General features: G+C 46.0%; 1 protein-coding gene across 1 annotated transcript in view; it reads right to left on the bottom strand.

Moving 5' to 3' along the window:
- Nucleotides 1-602: 602 nt before the first annotated feature.
- The window catches only part of SCAMP4 (secretory carrier membrane protein 4), a 31,952-nt gene continuing 18,002 nt past the window's right edge, over nt 603-14,552 (bottom strand). Inside the window, 3 exon segments of the mRNA XM_074939544.1 lie at nt 603-8,787; nt 9,821-9,938; nt 11,686-11,787. Coding sequence (XP_074795645.1) covers nt 8,611-8,787; nt 9,821-9,938; nt 11,686-11,787 — 397 coding nt within the window. The 3' untranslated portion in view covers nt 603-8,610.

Below are 14,552 nucleotides of genomic sequence, written 5' to 3'. Positions count from 1 at the left end.
GGATAAGAGGTACATTTTGTACACAGCCCCACAAGGGTGCTGCAGTGGTGAGAGATGCCCAGATTGGGCAGGATGGCATTTTCCTGTTTGAAAGTGCTTGCTCAGAAGGATGAGATGTTTTCATATCCTTTGTCTCTATAAATAATTCCATGTGTGCCCACCGTTACAGCAAAACCCGCTTGCACTGCAATAAGGCATGCACGGGATATTTCCATTATTTCCTCGGCTTTGCAAGGGGATTATAACAGGAAGGAAGGAGAGGCTTGTGGATAATGCCCAGGACAGGCAGTTAGATGAGGAGTCTATCCCTGATGCTCCCGCAAACTGGCTGCGTGACTTGGCGAGTCTTTTCACCTCACTGACTCTCACATTCACAGCAGGTCAGGAAATTATTTTTGTTCCCAAGAAAGAAACTGAAAAAGTTCTCTTAAGTTTTTAATTTAATCAGAAATGTTCACTGAAAAACCTAAAACCTGACAATGGAAATTTCACTTTCAGCAACTGGAATAAAGATGCTGAAATCCGGTATTTCCATTTGGCCACAAAAGACTTTATTTTTTGTAACAAAGTTCCAAATGAAGCCTTTCAACCAGCTCTCCCCTGTTTTCCCATCTGCACAACGGGCCTGGCAGCACTCATCACTGGGAACTTCTGAGGCTTAACTCAGGTCTGCTAGAGATGAACACTATGGAAATGACAACACACAAATAAATAGTTCAGACATAAAAACTCCCTCCTTATGCTAACTTCGTAAATGAGGTCACAGACTAGAGGAATGTTTCCTGTTTATCAAATGATGCAAGAATCACTGCAGGCCTGTCATTTTAAAGCTGTATTTTGTACATTAACAGATTTCCAAGGCTAGAAGGGACCATTATGATCATCTAGTCTGATCAAGGACAGAATCATCAAGGAAAATTTTCAGTCAGTCCCACATTTAATACATAACCACCAGATTCACTTGCTTTGATTTAAAAAACAGAATCAGCTTCTCCCCCAAAACTGATCTTTCCAAAGGTCACTCTACTCATTGTTGATTAATTTTAATAAATTAATTCTTCAAAGGAAAATTGGGTTTTCCGTTAACTGAGTCTTTTCATGAAAAGTGTCTGCTTTTGAAAGAAAATTTCCATTTTTTGTTGAAAAACTCAAAATATTCAGGTTTGGCTATTCTGCTACAGTGCCTCATGGGATCTGTAGTTCGGCCACCTCATGTTCCCATTCTCCTCTATGGTTCCGGATCCCCAGTCATACTCTCTCCCTCATGAGACACCATGGCCAGGAACTCCCAGGATGCAATGGTGTGCCTCCCCATGAGGGCAGATAGTGGTGCATCATGGATGGTGTAGTCTGACTAGTCAGATGTAATCAGGCTCACATGAGGCACCATAGCCACATTCTCAAATAGAAATACTTTGGGTTTGTTTTTTTTTTTGCCAGAAAGTTGCAATTTTTTATGGGGTCTAGCACACATATTAAGTACTTACTTTTCCAGAGATTCTTTTTGTAAGAACAATAATCAGCTCACATAAAGGGTCTTTTATCCAATGATCTCAAACCATTTTACAAAGGGCGGTAAATATCTGCATTGTCCAGTTGGCGGAACTGAGGTCTAGAGAGGGGAAGGGACTTGCACGGGGGCCCTCAGCAGATCTGTAGCAGGGCCAGAAATAGAACCCAGAGGTCCTGTGCCCCAGCCCAGTGATATGCCTGCTGGGTCATGCCCCCTTTACTACAAATTTGCCCAAATACGTAGTCTCAAAATGGCGCTTTAAGGCTCCAAATGACAGTTACAAGTATATAGACCGTCTTAAACTGATGGAACTGGCCAACAGCTCTGCCATGGCACTTCCCTCGCCACTTGCAATAGTGTCTGTTTCTCTGCTCCCTGGACTTGTCTTGAGCAGAATTTGCCACAAGCCTTAAATCACCTCAGACCTGGTTATGGTTTCCAGCTGGGGTCAATTGTCTAGCAGCGACCGGGCTGAGAGGCCAAACTCATTCCTGTGTTTCTTGACACTGCAAGCCTGCAGTCCTCAGACAGCCAACACTCCCACTGACATGAGTCTTGCCTGCATAAGGGCTGCAGGAGCAGACGTGTAGGGTATGTCTACACTGCAGTTAAACACCTGCCCCTGGCCTGTGTCAGCTGACTGGGGGCTTGGGCTACAGGGCTGTTTAACTGCAGCAAAGACCCATAGAATGGGTTCCAGCCTGAGCCTGAATGGTCTACACCTCAGTTAAACAGCCCCTGAGCTTGTCAGCTGATACAGCCCAGCTGTGGGGTTTTAACTGCCATGTGGACACACCCCTAATCATCACCTGCTCCAGAGATCAACAGGGGAAAGGCCAGCCTGAGACACTGTGTGAACTCCTCTCTCACCCGCAGACTGGGGGAGGCCCATTGGGGTTGCCTGGTGGGTGGGAGCATCTACCCAATTTTTAGCTGAACCCGGACAGCAGTTTGGAGCTGACTGCGGGACCTAATTCCCCGGCTCAGGCCTCCACCAAGCCAGCCTTCCCCACTTTTAGCAGGTGCCCACCCCTGGGCCTTCAGCTGATGGATTCCTCCCCCTGCTTCCACCAGAGCACCTGCCAGATAAGGCCACCACTCTCTCATGCTGTGGACTCTCTTGAGTGTGAGTGGTAGCCTGACCCACTCCACCACACGTGATACAAGGGTGGCCAGTCCCAGTTGTTCGGGTAGCCTAGGGTGCAGAGCACATATCCAGGGCAGAGTTTCCCTTCCCTGGCTCCAGGGTCTTGGGAGGAGGGTGATAGGTTTATTCTCATACCAAATCTCCTCTGCTCTTCAACAGCATCTCTCCAAAGTGGGACAGACGCTGCTCCTGCTGTTCTCCTCCCCAGTTCTTGGAAGCAAATGCAACATGTGACTGGGGCCGGGGGTGTCTAAGCAGAAGCCAGCGAGTTAGGTCTGCAGGGGAGACTGCACTCTGATGTCTCAGCCTGGCCTGCTTGAATAGGGGACTCCTGTTTTCCATGAGGCTTTGTTCATTCTGCCCCAGGAGATAGTTTCTGCAGCCATTTCTGTAGCCAAGCAAGCCCAGTCCCTGTTTAATTTATTATTATAGATATGCATGCTGAGTAATCAGATCTCATCCCACAGGGCATAAGCAGATTGCTGCAGGGGGTGGAAAGGATGTCCCTCTGTCCCTGTACAGTACTGCACAACCAGCCCTCTCCCCGCTCTCAGTTCCTTTGAGTATCATGACACCCCAGAATACTACTGCAAGCACCTCCCATCCCCGCCACAATGTCCACTGTCTTCAGCAGGAGTTCCTGCAGGCTCCTCCTGTGCAGATCCAGCCCCCGCCCAGGGCCCTGGAGGAGATGGGCCAGTGCTCTGAGCCGATACCACAAAACACCCACCACGTTCAGACACTTGGCTCGAGAGCCTAGACCGTTCATTGGAGCTGAAGACAGGAAAAGCAACACAGTTTGACTTTTATTTCACTAGAATGCTCCAGCATGCTGTAATTCAGCATCAAATACAGTGGCGTGAAAGGGCAGCACACAGACACGTAGTGTAGAGATCAATACAATTCATGCTCTACATCCAGCGTAGCATTAGTAAGCTAGTTATAAAAGCTACTGTTGGAAAACATACATCTGCTAACCCTCCACTCACCCCGGGGTGGGGAGAACTAAGTAGGGCTAGTTCATTTGCAGAGAATACAAAATCCACCAATTTAAAAGCAGAGGGAAAAGCAAACTGCTCAGCCAAGTTTAATCTTTCTGTTACAAAGCATTCACGTTCTGGGCTCAAGGAAGATGCACACAGGCATTGGGAATGTGGCAGCAGCGAGGCAAACAAGCAGGCACACGCAGAGAGGGCTTGATCTTCCCCAGCTGTAGGGGCATGAGTGTAATGTAACCACTGAGAGGGAGAGTTAGTTGGGAATCCTGATCCCACAGGCAAGCTCCTTGGGGCAGGGACTTTTAGTTCTCCATTTGTACACTGCCTAGCACAATAGAGTCCTGGCCCATGCCTAGAGCTCCTAGGCATAACTGCAACACAAATAACAGGAGCATGACTGGGTGGGTACCAAGTCACACCTGCCCCAGCTGGAAGGAGACCTGAAGGGGGAGCATCTGAGTTCCTCAGTAGCACCATGAAGGCCATGGTCATGCCTGCATCTCAAGACACTGCCATCTTCTGCCCACACGCAACCCTCTGCTCTTGTGTACTAGGGAGTGAGTGCACAGAGGTGCCTGCCGCAACACCACTCATTGCAAGGGACTATGACGATCTACGCTTGGCTTGGGGAGCGGCACCCTTGTGACACTTGTGTTCCACGCAAGGACTTGCGAGATCGATGCCTGAGAGGAGAGTTTATCCCTGTGCACTGAACCGAGACCTGGGGATGAACGTCCACCTCACAGCAGCAAGCCACCATAGGAAGCAGCTGCCATTTACTACCATTAACAAATACTAACAGTGCAGAGAAGAGCCCTAGGAGCGATATCCCCGACACCCCCATGCAGGCAGTCAGCACAAGGCCCCACATGCTATTTACACCCTGCTTAAATGGTGCCTAGGGCCTTGTGCGAGTCCCCCAGACTACAGTGAGTTTCACCCTGGGGCCAAATCCTGCTTCCACTAAGTCAACTGGAATTGCAAAGCTGTCACTGACCTCCTGAGGCCAGAATGTAGGCCTAGGTGAACACACCAAATGGGTCTGCACCGTTGACAGAAGACATCCACTTTCATCTGCTCTGCTAAGTGCTTTTCTGGCACTGAGTGAAATGGCTAAAAGTTAAGCAATCTTGAGGAGGCGCCATTCATTTCAGGATAACATTAAGAGGTGTGTGTAGGGAAACTTGAATGAATTCAGCATACAGCATGAGCCTGTTTAACCCAAGGCTTATCGATACACCCCCCCCCCCGAAACCGTAACTCATACCAGGTGGAATTCATCTACGTGCAGAGGACCAACTTGAATCCTAGGTGCTACATAGGAAAGGCAGTGCTATCCAGTGGATAGAGCACTGGACTGGGACTCAGGAGATCTTTGTTCTATTCCCAGGCATGCCACTGGCCTTCTGGGTGATCCAGGCACAGAGAGAAGTGGCTTGCCCAGTTTCCCCATCTGCACAATGGGGATAACAATACCTCCTTTGTAATGGACTTTGCAAAGATCTAGAGTTGAAAAGCGCTAAAAGAGGATAAATTAAATAGTGAATATGCCTTGCACTAGTTCCCAGCAAAGGGGTGAATTTGACCCACAATGCACTGTTCCTTTACTTGTCCAAAACCCCCATTTCCCAGAAGCTTTGGAGTTTTCTAAGAGAGGAAAATACTTAACGGGGATAACTAGATCTTGCTATTTTCTTCCAACCCTCATGACTACATACACACCCCTCCAAGGTAGCCAGGCTCTTCTCATTGAGCATAGAATGAGGATTTATTTGACCCCTGCAAGGAAAACAACAAAGAACCTCACAGACGACACAAAGCATCCCACATAACATGATGCAGAACAAAATTAAAAGTTGGCTAAGTCCAGGTTAACAATTCTCCAAAACATTGGTAGTTCCTTAGAAATCTAATGTAAACATTACATTTATAAAAATATAGCTATGATTCCAAAAATAAGCCACAACAGTTCTGGCAGCACATTGACTGAGTCAACTTTCTGGAATTACGACTCACCTGCAGGCACCCCATATTGAAAAGAATGGCCAAGAGGAGCGGAAGATATTCCACACCTCCAAGGATGAGGTTTGTTTAGGCTATGTTTAGGCTTCCCAATGTGGCAAATTACAGGCAGGACTCCAGTTTTCGTTAACAGGATCCAAGCACTGGGACTTTTGACCCATCCCCTGGGCAGCATGTTCGTATTTCCAGGGAGTTAAATGACAGGCAGTTCTCTTTCACCACCCTTTCGATGGCAAGCATGCAAAGAAAATCCACACAACACATTACGCAAGATGAAGGCAACTAAAAGTTCGGTAACATGATTGGACCGTATTCTGTTAGCAAAGCTCCAAGCATCTGTCCTTATGTTTAGGAGCAAATCTCACACACACACACACACACACCACTGTGTTAGGAATGTGTTAGAAAGATATTTGAGAGGCCCAGCAAAGGGCTGGCTTTGCAGCAATGGGAAATGTTGCTTTTAAACTGAAGTTCAAGGAGGCTTTGGCCTCCAGTGTTAATTAGTTGCTTTGGTCCATCTGATAAAGATGTCACACAAATCCCATGGTAATGCATTTCACTTACTTAATATTTACAATATATACAATATAGGGAAAAAATGAAGACTAAACGGAATGGGGCACTGGGGGAAGGAGAACTCTCCCCTAGGAGCTAATATATTATTGAATAAGGCACTTGTATATTGAGACCATTTTCAAAAGATCATTTGCAAATGGATTCCATCCAGCTTGGAGACCTTTTCTAAGCCTTTCAGGAGCAGATTCTGTTTCCAGTTACTCAGTGTAAATTTGGCATAACTCCACTGTTAGCTATGGAATTACTCTGGATTCACATCAACACGACAGCGCAGAATCCAGCACTAGTGTGCAGATCTGAACAAATACCAAACCTCCTTCATGTCTTTCTGAAGTTGAAGGCTTTAGCACCTCACAGGATCTTTAGCAGAGACTTTCAAAGCTGCTGAAGGGTTTTGAAGGCTCAGCTCTCATAAAAATTAACGGAAATCGGGCATCCAAATCTCACAGGCTGATTGGAAAAATCTCAACATTGAGTAGCAGATTTTTTAAGGAGAAATGAGAAACTGTAGCTTGTACTGCGTGGGCTGACATAGTACAAAATGGAAAGGAATTAGACTGCTCTGCCTACAGATTCCAGTACTTGTGACATGAGAAATCGATAAAAGGATGTGAAGTCAGCACTGACACATACTATGGCCAGGTCTACACTACAAAGTTTTGCCAGCATAGCTAAGCTGATGGAGGTGTGAAACAAAAAACAAATCAACATCCCCTGTAGCCAACATAGCTATGTCAGCAAACCCCCCCCCAGTACAGACGCAGCTCAGCAGGCATAACAGTGCTTCTGTCGATATAGCTAATGTCATTCAGTGAGATGGTGTTACTGGCCAACAACAAAACTTCTGTCATCATATGCTATGTTTATACTTGGGTGCTCTGGTTGTTACAGCTATACCAGAAAGCATTTGTAGTGTAGACAAAGCCTAGTTCTCAGCAAGAAAAGACCCTCTCAACAGAACCTCTCTCTTCCCCTCAACCAACTTCTTAGGAAAAGACAATCCCACCTCTCTCTGCCTGCATGCTGAAGTAGAGAGAAGAGCTGTACGGCTGGCTGTATATCAGGGGAGTGGTCCTGCATGACTAAATAAAGGATCGTTCACAAGACTATTAAGCATTTTGTAGTATAACAGGTGACATATTGGAGTAGAACAATTCACAAGCATAAGAAACTTGATCAGATTCGGATCTAACCTATGTCAGAATAAATCAGGGATTAATCTATCCATTTTAACAGAGTTACTCACAAATCATTCTTAGTATTCATTCATGTACAAGTCATTCTTGGTATTCAGATTTACAGTTATCTACCACCTGGCTACAGAACTGTAGCCGGAAGATTATTTACATTTTTAGGGTTTGTCAATGGGGTGAGATTCAATCAGGAGGGAGATGATACGTGGGGCCAGCATAAAATCTAGACACTGCGTAAGCGGGACTTAAGTGATGCCTAGGTCCTGTGTTGGCTGTTTGCATAAGAGTGAATATAACTGATGCAGTCGGGGCCAAAGCCCACTGAAGTCAGTGATTCCACTGGGCTTTCAATCAGGCCATTAGCAAACAAGGGTTATAGACAAGTGAGATGAAGTGGTACTTTCAAAGCATGTAGATCCTATCGTAAGAAAAACCTTTTTTGGGGGGTGGAGAGGGACACGACGAATTGTAACAGTATAATACCTCACCAGCTGAGTGGAGGTTCTGCTAATCAGATGCAATGTCCAGCAATCACTCACTGTGAGCAGAGTTATCTAAAGCATTTTCTCACTACAGAGAACTCAAGAGAAGGTTTAGACCTTCAAGGGCTTTATGAACAAAAAGGGAGCCCTGGCCGCCAATTTCAATCTTACGAGGCACAAAATAAAATAGATGAGACATTTCCCTTCGAGAAACAGAAATTCCAGAAAACTCATCAGGAGATACCGGTGGATGCTCATTTCCAATTGCGTCCCCTGCTCAGTAACAGGAAGATGGCTGTGGTGTACTGTGCATCTGATATGAATGAAGAGGGAAGGGGAAAGAGCATCTTAAAGTGTTCTTTGCAGAGGGAAAATCAGCCTTTTCCATGTACTGATCATTGGAGGATTCCCCCAAGCAAGGGCAGCAAATAGTTCCTCGGTCTGCAGCAAGGCAAACACTGGCATCTGTGCACAAAATAAAACATTCCAACAGAGATGGGCAAATCCCTGGAGGCAGTACACGCTGAGTGCACAGATTTTCTGCAGTCATGGGGAGGAGGGAATTAAAAAACCCCAAAGATGACGGGAAAAAAAACTAGTGATATTTTCAAATAATAAAAATAATAATGATGAGACCAAAAAAAGATAATCCAGGCAGTTTGACAGCTGTTGCTGCTTAAGGCCATTGATTTCCCGTGGGATAGTTGGGCACCGTGGGATACTGTGGCAGACTGTTTCCAGAAAAGTTATTGTACTGAGCTTCCCTGCTCGGGGGGTCCCTCCATGAGCCGCTGTTCCATTCATCCTGGGCTTTCTGAAAGCTTCCGCCAGCCCCTCGGTAAATTTTATGTACCTAATAGGTAATCAAGAGAGCAAGGGAAGAATCAGCAGCAAGTATCTAGTTCCCTTTCCAACAAGAGCTATGGTCACTCTGTTAATGCCTAATATACTATACACTTCCTAGTGCTGTCCCATGTATCTGGTAACATCTCTGTTCAAGTGTCCACATTCCAAAGGAATAAGGGCGCTATAAACAGAACAGTGCAGCAGACGGCAACAGAGAAGCAGCTAGATAAGATCTACATAGAGTCTTTTAACCCACTGCAGCATTATGACTAACTCAGGTTGGGGAATTGCATAGTAACGATGTTAGAAGCAATTCATCCAAACTAGGTCAGTTTACCTATAATTCACTATTATTGAAATTGGTGCATCCCAGACTGGCAAAGTTTGGGTACACGATAGGAGAACTATATAGCTGGGTGTATAGAGGTGCAGGAGGAGGAGTGACTTTCTTCAGCCACCCTACCACACAGATGCCAGCCAACGTGTGATCTCAAAGAAGGCAGTATGGTCCCACATTCCAGAGGTAAACTGTCCTGATGGCAGCTGCTTTGGGGTAGAGAACACTTTGCTGGACTGGTCAGCTTTGGCATCATCTTGTGTGACAGATGAAGTGCAACAGAAATACTGTGGCGAAGTGTCTCCTGTTGTATTCCCTAGGACAGTGGCTCTCCAGCTTTTTCTTTTTGCAGACCACTTTAAGGAGAAAGATCCTCCCATGAATCTCCCTCGCACCACCCCCATCTGTCATTGTGTGGGTCTCAACAGGTTTAATTCTCTGAATCAATGGTTGTCCATGGATTCATGCTGGGAGGGACATGGTTGCATTGCATGGAGAGAACCCTCAATTGCGCACTCAACCTTTCAGCTAGATGTGCCTTGGAGGGGATCAGGCTTGGCAGGGGGACAACCCCCTCACGGTTTATACTCTCAACTTTATCGGATGCGAGTGGTTACAGCGACCACCGAGCTGATGATTCGCTTTGCTTTGATGCACAGAACTGACAGATACTCCATGTCAGAAAGGCAACTGAGGCACTTACCCTTAGGAGATAGAAGGACATCGCAACTGCCGACACCGTAAACAGTATGGCTGGGAACAGCATGAACACAGCCGCGGCAACACTGGTACTGAAAAAAGTAGTGGCTGCCAACCATCCGCTGGAAGAAAGCGAAATACAGAGACAGTCGTTTGTTGTGACCGCCAACCTGAAAATATTTGCAAGGGAGTTGTAAAGTTCCAGGATATGCATGGAAAAAACGAACGAATTAGGGCAAGAACCAGCTGCAGTACAGGTAGGCACTTCCCCCTGCACATCTCTGTCAAGGCACCTCAAGTCCTGACCTGCAACATCCCCTGCTAGGTGAATTTCTCTAGGGGCCTGGAAGCCAGTTGAATGGTGAGGTTTTAGGAGGTAAACAAACGTCCATCAGGGAACCAAATTTATTTTCACTTGTGCAGAGGTAGTATGGGGGCTAGTGGAATAAAGCTGGGGTTAAAAAACCAGGAACCTGAGAGTCCTTGACCTAGCTCTGAGTCTCCATTTCCCACAGGTCTTCACACTGTGCCTCATGGGTACCCTGAGGAGCAGCGTTTAAACAGCACTCTGCGTAGCACTTTTTCCCCCTGTTATTCTAGCTTCAGCTAGATTTGCATCCAGGGCTCTAAAGATGGCAGGTTAAATTATCAACCTTCTGTGACCTAAACAGGGAAGGTCAAGAACATACCCTCCAATTATTATTTAAGGATGAACGTTGGGACTCTAGCTTTGTAGACTGGAGATGAAGTGAAATTTATGTGCACGGGGAAGATGGGAAGAAAGGATAAGATGTCTTGATCTCCTCGCTCTCACCCCCAAGAAGCTGGGTTGGAACCTCGCTGCAAACTCACGGGTGGCTTCTCCGCGGCAATGGTATGGTCATATGGAGGGAGAAATGGTTATTTATTGGTAGGGCCCTACCAAATTCACGGTCCATTTTGGTCAAATTTCACGGTCATAGGATTTAAAAAATAATAAATTTAACAATGTCAGCTATTTAAATCTGAAATTTCACGGTAGTGTAATTGTTGGGGTCCTGACCCAAAAAGGAGTTGTGGGGGTCACAAAGTTATTGTAGGGGGGGCTGTGGTGCTGCTACCCTTACTTCTGTGCTGCTGCCAGCGGTGGCACTTCCTTCAGAGCTGGGCGGCTGGAGAGCAGCAGCTGCTGGTTGGGAGCCCAGCTCTGAAGGCAATTTGCTGCCAGCAGCAGCTTAGAAGTAAGGGTGGCCTGGTATGGTCTTGCCACCCTGACTTCTGTGCTGCTGCTGGCAGGGTGCTGCCTTGAGACCTGGGTGCCCAGCCAACAGCTGCCGTCCTGCAGCCACCCAGCTCTGAAGGCAGTGCAGAAGTAAGGATGTCAATATTGTGACCCCTCCCCCCCCACCCAAATAACCTTGCGACTCCCATGCAACTCCCTTTTGGGTCAGGACCCCCAATTTGAGAAATGCTCATCTCCCCCATGAAATCTGTATACTGTAGGGTAAAAAAGCACACAAAAGACCAGATTTCACAGTCCATGGTCGTGAATCTGGTAGGGCCCTATTTATTAGGGTGGGGGATAACACGTAGCCCTGAAAGAACAGACCGGATGAAAATCCTATGCTGGTTCAAATCATGTAACATATTCAGTCCTTAGCGAGGTGAGAGGAGCTGAGACCATGCCCTCACTCCAACCAGGACCCTTTCTTCGTCAAACCCCTTCCCCTATCATCTCCCCCAACTCTTCCCCACCCCCAAACATCAGCATTTAATGAGTGGAAATGTGGAACACAGATTCAGCCTATGGGACAAAAATCTCTGCAGCTAGATGGAGAGAAGACATGGACTGAGTGCTCCATTCAAAGACAATGGGAGCATCCTGCTTACCATGCACCCCAGCCGGAGAAACCGATTGCTTGTATGACAGTCAGAATAAACTGGGCACCAAAGATGAAGAAAAAAGCCATGAAATTAAAAGAGCTGTCAGACCTGTGAAATGAGAGAGGATATTAGGGAGAATGCATGGGGTTTATCACCTTGTACTGTACCATGTTACTGTGTCCCCATTCCCTCCATACACACTTATCATGAAGCAATGGATCCCCACTCAGTTTTGTACCTTGAAGACGAATATTCCCCGCCCCCCTTTCTCGAGTGCTGGAAACACACAGGTCTCTGCATCATCAGGACTTAATCTCCCTCAATAAACCTAGATCCTGAAATCGATCTAAAACTAATTAGACATATGACCACCTTTAGAGAGGCATGTTTTCCACCAATATCTCAGCAGCCTCTTGCAGAAGAGAGAGCACCTGCTCTGTTATCCTGACTGCATGTCTAAACTCAATGCAGTTTGACACCTGTGCTTTTCATAATGCAACCCATCCATTTGTGAGCAGGCACAAGGCCATGGGAACACATGGGTACGAGTGCTGGCAGCCAGACAGATCCTGTATGTGCATTACATGCAATTATTGAGAACAAGAATCCTAGCTGGGAATATCCCAGTGGCTGTTTGTCATCAGTTTACACACCTGTGGTTAAGGAAGTGGGCCACTGATAACCCAGCTCTGGGATGGATTAGGAAGAAAAACAGCTCTGACAGCCATGTACAGAGTGCATTTGAGCCTCATGAGCTGGGTGGAATGCTGCCTGGGGAAAGCAGTTGTGTTCAGAGGCAACGCTGCTTTTTGTAACTCCACAGCACCTCTGCCTTTTGGCTGGATAGGTCAGGCAGGTGCCAAACTACTGAACGAGGTCAGCAGAGTTTATGTTCGTGGTCCAGGTATACATGGTGGCTACCAAAACTAGGTGTGCTCAATGGCCTCTCCATCACAAGATGTACCGGGGTTGGCATAGCTCTAGCCGTGCCATCCAGCAATAGTAGCACAGATGGTACTATCAGATGCAGTGTCTTCATCTACCACCCCCCATATTAGTCAGCTGTTCTTTGGCAAGGAATACTGGTAGTTTAAACGGAAGTTTAGCTCTGGACCCACTCATACCTGATGACATTTAATAGTGCAAATTATTGACATCAAATCCATTGAATCACAGAAACAGGGAGGTGGTATGTTCTAGGCCAGATGTACAAAGGTATTTAGGCACCTAAAGATGCACAGAGGAGCTTTTTAAAATCCCCTAGGTGCCTAAGCTGGATAGGTACCTAACTTGCATTGAAAGTTAACTAAATGAGTTAGGTTCTTAACTCCCCTTGAGTATGTAATTCCTCTTAGGTGCCTATCTGCACATTTAAGCACCTAAATACTGTTGTAAATCTGGTACCTAATGACGAGAGCAAATGAACGGGACTGACCTTGGGCAAGTTGGAAACCCTCAGGACTTGATTCTCTCTTGCCCTACACCTTATGCAGTCATTTACACCAATGCAAAGTGGGTGTAAAGTTGCATGAATACCTCCACAAAGGGCAGGTCAATAGAAGATGTGGCCTCTGTCTCCAATAGTATTGTTACCTCACAGGGGTGTTGTGAAAGAGACTGGACATCCTGGGTTGGACAGTGCTACCGAATAGCAAAATGCTACCATCATGGCATTCTCCTTTTGAATACTGGATCTCAGTATAGCACATTTACGGTGATAGAATTACCTTAACCATGGACTATTTGTCTCAGTACTGAAACCGAATCAGTGAAAGAACAACTTTCCAGGCAGGACCTTTAAATGGACTCTCATGACAACGACCTGGCAATAGTGAAGAAATCTCAATTTGAAGGGGTGTATGGGAATCAGCTAGAGCAGTGGTTTTCAGCCTGTGGTCTGAGGACCCCTGGGGATCTGCAGACTATATGATTTCCAAAGGGGTCCACACCTCCATTTGAAATTGGTTTAGGGATCCGCAAATGAAAAAAGGTTGAATACCACTGAGCTAGAACATGTGGAAAAGGTGAATTCTGATCCACCTTTCCGCTGGAAATTTGCCACATCTCTGCTCTCATGCCAAGGCTCTGCACCTAATTTAACTTTGGATGTGGACATACGATGAATGTTTCACAAAAACATCCATGGAGTATGCTATCCCAATATCTACCATGGCTGTAACATCTGGGAATAAGCCTAGCAAGTGGGTCTAACCTGACTCTCTAGAAGTCAGACTGGCTGTAATGAATCTGGCTACAGTATTCCTTTCTCATAAAAAGATTTCCCCGATTACACCGCTCTTTTCTTTAAAGTCTCCTCCAAACTAACTGCTCTGTGGCTTGCTGGCCTGTCCCTTGGGTATTGATTTATAGAGAAGTATTTACACAGGGTAGTCGCAAGGGCCTTTCAGCATTCAGTTGCACAAACACATACAAACAGCATTAAAGAAATAATTAGAATCTTAGTCCACAAAGCCCAGAGGAAAGCATTGCGGAGGAGTAATTTTCCCAGACTTTGGAATAGAAAGTGCTCTTTGAACAGAGTTCTGCTAGACTTGGAAACCCCAGGGACTTCTGAATTAGGAAAGGGGAAGGAAAAAAAAACAAAAAAAACACAGCCCAATAGAGTAACACTTCTCAGATTTCATTTTTCACTTCCTTTAAGAATTTCAGATGATTCAATTGCTTTGCTTTTCATATCCTTTTAGAAGTTATCTCCTTTGAATTCTACAACGTAATTAATTTAGTTGCTATGGTTTTAATCATCTCCAGTACATTAGCACACATTTTGTTAGTATTTGAGGTGAGCATTTAGATGCAGATTCAGGAAAGCACTTGAGCACATGCTTAGAGTTAAGCACTTGCGTAAGTCCCAC

The sequence above is a fragment of the Natator depressus genome, chromosome 25 (genome assembly GCF_965152275.1).
Source record: "Natator depressus isolate rNatDep1 chromosome 25, rNatDep2.hap1, whole genome shotgun sequence".
NCBI classification, from domain to species: Eukaryota; Metazoa; Chordata; order Testudines; family Cheloniidae; genus Natator; species Natator depressus.
Note: the sequence above shows the minus strand (reverse complement) of the source record. Positions and strands in the feature narration are given on the sequence as shown.